This window comes from Taurulus bubalis, assembly GCF_910589615.1.
Source record: "Taurulus bubalis genome assembly, chromosome: 7".
In the NCBI taxonomy this organism is placed as follows: Eukaryota; Metazoa; Chordata; class Actinopteri; order Perciformes; family Cottidae; genus Taurulus; species Taurulus bubalis.
Genome location: NC_136595.1, coordinates 28,336,704 through 28,340,991, shown reverse-complemented (window position 1 = coordinate 28,340,991; position 4,288 = coordinate 28,336,704). Strand labels below are relative to the sequence as shown.

Below are 4,288 nucleotides of genomic sequence, written 5' to 3'. Positions count from 1 at the left end.
GGTCCCCTCGCGGCAGCAGGATGGGCTGCTTCTTCTCCAAGAAGTCCAAGCGGAAGTCCGCCGAGAGAGACGAGCGGACGCCGACGACGACGACGACGGCGGAGACGACGACGGCAACGGGCAACGCGGTTCCCCTTGGCAACAACACCGAGGAGGCTCCGAAGCAGTACAGCTGGGACACGAGGGCGAAGGTGACGTCATCATCATACGAGTATCTTATATATGTCAATATGATATATATAATACTAATATATGTAAATACAATATATATATATAATATAATATGATAATAATACGTAAAAATAATAATAATGACATATATGTAAATATAATATATACATACTAATAATATATGCAAATATTATATATATATAAAATAATAATATATGCAAATATAATATATATAATATACATATATATATAATAATAATATATGTAAACAAAATAAAAATAACATATATGTAAAGCTAATCTATAATAATAGTAATAATAATAATAATAATAATAATAATAATAATAATAGAGGCTCCGAAGCAGTACAGCTGGGACACGAGAGAGAAGGTGATAATAATAATAATAATAATATAGATAATAATATTACATGAAATATATAACGGAAGCATGTTAGCAGCACTATAGCATTTTAAATCAACTCTGTCCATCATGTTATTTTAACTCGAGCACAGAAACCATTTTATTGTCAGTGAAATCCAATCGCTGCCAAACACAATGAGGAGAAGCAGAGAGGAGGAAGTATTTACATCCTGTGCTGAGGAGAAGTACTACAACCTCTGAGAACTCCAAGTAGAAGTACTACAACCTCTGAGAACTCCAAGTAGAAGTACTACAACCTCTGAGAACTCCAAGTAGAAGTACTACAACCTCTGAGAACTCCAAGTAGAAGTACTACAACCTCTGAGAACTCCAAGTAGAAGTACTACAACCTCTGAGAACTCCAAGTAGAAGTACTACAACCTCTGAGAACTCCAAGTAGAAGTACTACAACCTCTGAGAACTCCAAGTAGAAGTACTACACCTCTCTGAGAACTCCAAGTAGAAGTACTACACCTCTCTGAGAACTCCAGGTAGAAGTACTACACCTCTCTGAGAACTCTCCTCAGCAGGTAGAAGTACTAACGTTTGTGTTTATGAGTTATTGTTCCTCATAGTCGTAATAATAATAATCAGCTTGTTTAGGTTCAGCTCTGGAAGCTCAGCTCTCTCTGTAATCTCTTTATGGGATTACTACTCTATTCACAGCGACAACTTCTTCTTCTTCTGGTTCACTTCCTCTTCAAACTGTGGTCGACCACCTGAAACGCAGCATCCTGTTGGGTGTAAATATCTCCATGAGGAGCTGCAGCATTTTAAGTCCGTTAAAAACACAAAGTAAAGTTAGATATCGTCATGGAAATGCATTGGTCAGAGTGTGTCTGAGCCCTGGGAACCTCTACATGTGTAATATGTCATCATAATAATACTAATAATATTAATACTAATGGCCCCCAGGTGGACCCTAAGGACTACATGTGTAATATGTCATAATAATAACACTAATACTAATACTAATACTAATGGCCCCCAGGTGGACCCTAAGGACTACATGTGTAATAATAATAACATTAATACTAATACTAATATAAATACTAATGGCCCCCAGGTGGACCCTAAGGACTACATGTGTAATAATAATAACACTAATACTAATACTAATGGCCCCCAGGTGGACCCTAAGGACTACATGCTGGCGGGCCTGCGCGGCGTGACCGCGGGCCGGCTGCCCGGCGCGCTGAGCGGCCAGCAGTTCGTGATCCAGGAGTGCGAGGACTGCGACATCTTCGTGCTGGACCACTCGGCCACCGTCACCATCGACGACTGCGTGAACTGCCGCGTGGTGCTCGGCCCGGCCAAGGGCAGCGTGTTCTTCCGCGACTGCCGGGACGTGAAGTGCGTGGTGGCCTGCCAGCAGTTCCGCACGCGCGACTGCAAGAGGATGGAGGTGTTCCTGTGCTGCGCCACGCAGCCCATCATCGAGTCCTCCACCGGCATGAAGTTCGGCTGCTTCCAGTACTTCTACCCCGAGCTGGCCTTCCACTTCAAGGACGCCGGGCTGAGCGTCTTCAACAACAACTGGAGCAACGTGCACGACTTCACGCCGGTGGCCGGCGAGAACAACTGGAGCCTGCTGCCGGAGGCCTCGGCCGTGCTGGACGCCGTGCCCGAGCCCGACCCGGAGTCCGAGTTCAAGGCGGTCCGGATCTCCGCCGACCCCGAACGCAGCATCGTGCCGCTGACGAGGGGAGGCCGGCGCAAGGACAGCGAGGAGAACTGCCTCGTCGTCTTCTTCGCCGGAGAATACGCCACCGCCAACGCCCGCAAGCTGGTCGACGAGGTGAGCGTCTGTTAGGGAGCAGCAAACCAACGAAGAAGAAGTCACTTCACGTGGGAGAGGATTCACCTCGACGTCTGATTCAAGACGTTCACGTCTTATTTTAAATAGTAGTTCAAGTCTGATTTAACAGTAGTTTAAATCTGATTTAAAGTAGTTTAGTCTGATATAGTTCCACATTTATTATTTACTCTAAACGTTCTGCGTTGTTCCCCCTGAGCGCAGACCTCGGCTAGAGGCTTGGTTCTGGTCCAGACCAAGGAGGTGTCCATGCGGCCCGACGACGTGAAGAGAGTGTTCCAGAACAGTGCTGAGGATCTGGTGGACTGGATCACCCAGGGTACGTTGTTGTTGTTGTTGTTGTTGTTGTTGTTGTCTCTTAAAGGGACAGTACCGATGTTTAGAGTTCTCCTGAAGCAGAAAGTGATGTTCTGTGTGAAAGTGTTTTAAAGAGTCTTCTTCTCTTCTTCCTCCTCCTCCTCTTCCTCCTCCCCTTCCTCCTCCCCCTCCTCCTCTTCCTCCTCCCCCTCCTCCTCTTCCTCCTCCCCCTCCTCCCCCTGAAGGAGCCGTCATTGCTCTGGAGCTGAGTGGAGACGGGGTGGTTGAAGCCTGCAGGAACATCGCCAGCGACGTCTTCAGCGGCACGAAGGTCCTCCAGATGTTCTTCTCCTCTTCACTTCTGTGTTATGACTCAACATTTAGTTTTTTAAAGGTGTAACATAGAATATCGTTTTGTATTTTCTCCTCCAGCTCTTCGTCTCCGATAACAAAAGCACTTCCTCCAGAGACGTCGACAGCTTCTTCAACTTCGCCGACATGCAGATGGGCTTGTGAGCGGCCGAGTTTCCCGATAAGAACGGATCCCCTGAACGCCTCCTCGGCGAGCGGCAGATTTTAATCCGCTCAGAGAATGAAGATACGCAATGATGAATATTAAGGTTTTGATAACGGCCCTCCCCCGATCATCTAGAAGCATCGTCGTAGTGCTGTGAATATTTATATTTCTTATGAATGTATTTTGCTTTTATCGATTGGTGAATGTAGCTCTGTTGCTGTAAATGTCAAATTAATTTTAATTTAAAGCTTTGTTTTTCTAAACTGAAACCGCCGACGCAGCGGAAAAAACCATGAGCACACGAATGCCTGAGGGAACATATTTTATATACATATACATACACATATATAGGTATAAGTCAGTGATTACTGACGTCTTGGCCAAAGCTGGACGTGAGCGTTTGTTAGTGTTTTCTAACGTGTTTTATACTCTGCTGGATGTTTTTGTATATGGACACAAATTCATGTTCTTTATTACATATCTTCTTTTTTTAGTAAAAGTTTAATTAAGTCTGACTTTGTTTTGTTGAAAGTTTTTTTTTCAGGATAATTAGTGATTTAAAGCGACAGTACCGTGTAGAAGTGTGTCTGTGTGGACGAGTCTTCACTCCAGACTCATGCAGTGACTCAGAGCTGCTTCACCTGCAGGAGTCTGACCTGTTGACACTTCAGTGAACCTGAACTCACTCTTTACAACACTTAAAGTCTCAACAAGTCAAACTCCCAAAGTTCAACTTGTGAACGAGCTGTAAAGGATGTGACTTCATTATGTTCCCTCATGTTGCTTCTTATGAATGTTTCTCCCTCTTTCATCAGTGATTTCAACACGTTGGCAGTTTTTAGTGAAAGTGAATGAAAGCTCAGCGTGTTGTTGTTGTTGTTGTTGTTTTGTTGCCTTCAGAGAAATAGCCAGCGGGACGTCCTGTGATGTACTTTTTGTATTTGTACACCTTTTGTACTCGAGCACAGTTTTCTTGCACGTCTGTCTGTGATTTGTTGTCTGCACACGTTGAGAGACTTCCTGTCTGCAGAGCCTCATTAAAGCTGAGAGCAGAAAGACTTCAC

The 4,288-nt window shown here is 44.6% G+C and overlaps 1 protein-coding gene across 1 annotated transcript in view; it reads left to right on the top strand.

The window, feature by feature from the left end:
- Nucleotides 1–1,456: 1,456 nt before the first annotated feature.
- Nucleotides 1,457–4,288, top strand: part of rp2 (RP2 activator of ARL3 GTPase) — a 2,898-nt gene continuing 66 nt past the window's right edge. Inside the window, exons 1-4 of the mRNA XM_079220723.1 lie at nt 1,457–2,392; nt 2,615–2,729; nt 2,953–3,038; nt 3,140–4,288. The exon at nt 3,140–4,288 is cut by the window's right edge and continues 66 nt beyond it. Coding sequence (XP_079076849.1) covers nt 1,499–2,392; nt 2,615–2,729; nt 2,953–3,038; nt 3,140–3,223 — 1,179 coding nt within the window. The 5' untranslated portion in view covers nt 1,457–1,498 and the 3' untranslated portion in view covers nt 3,224–4,288. The remainder of the gene's footprint in view (nt 2,393–2,614; nt 2,730–2,952; nt 3,039–3,139) is intronic.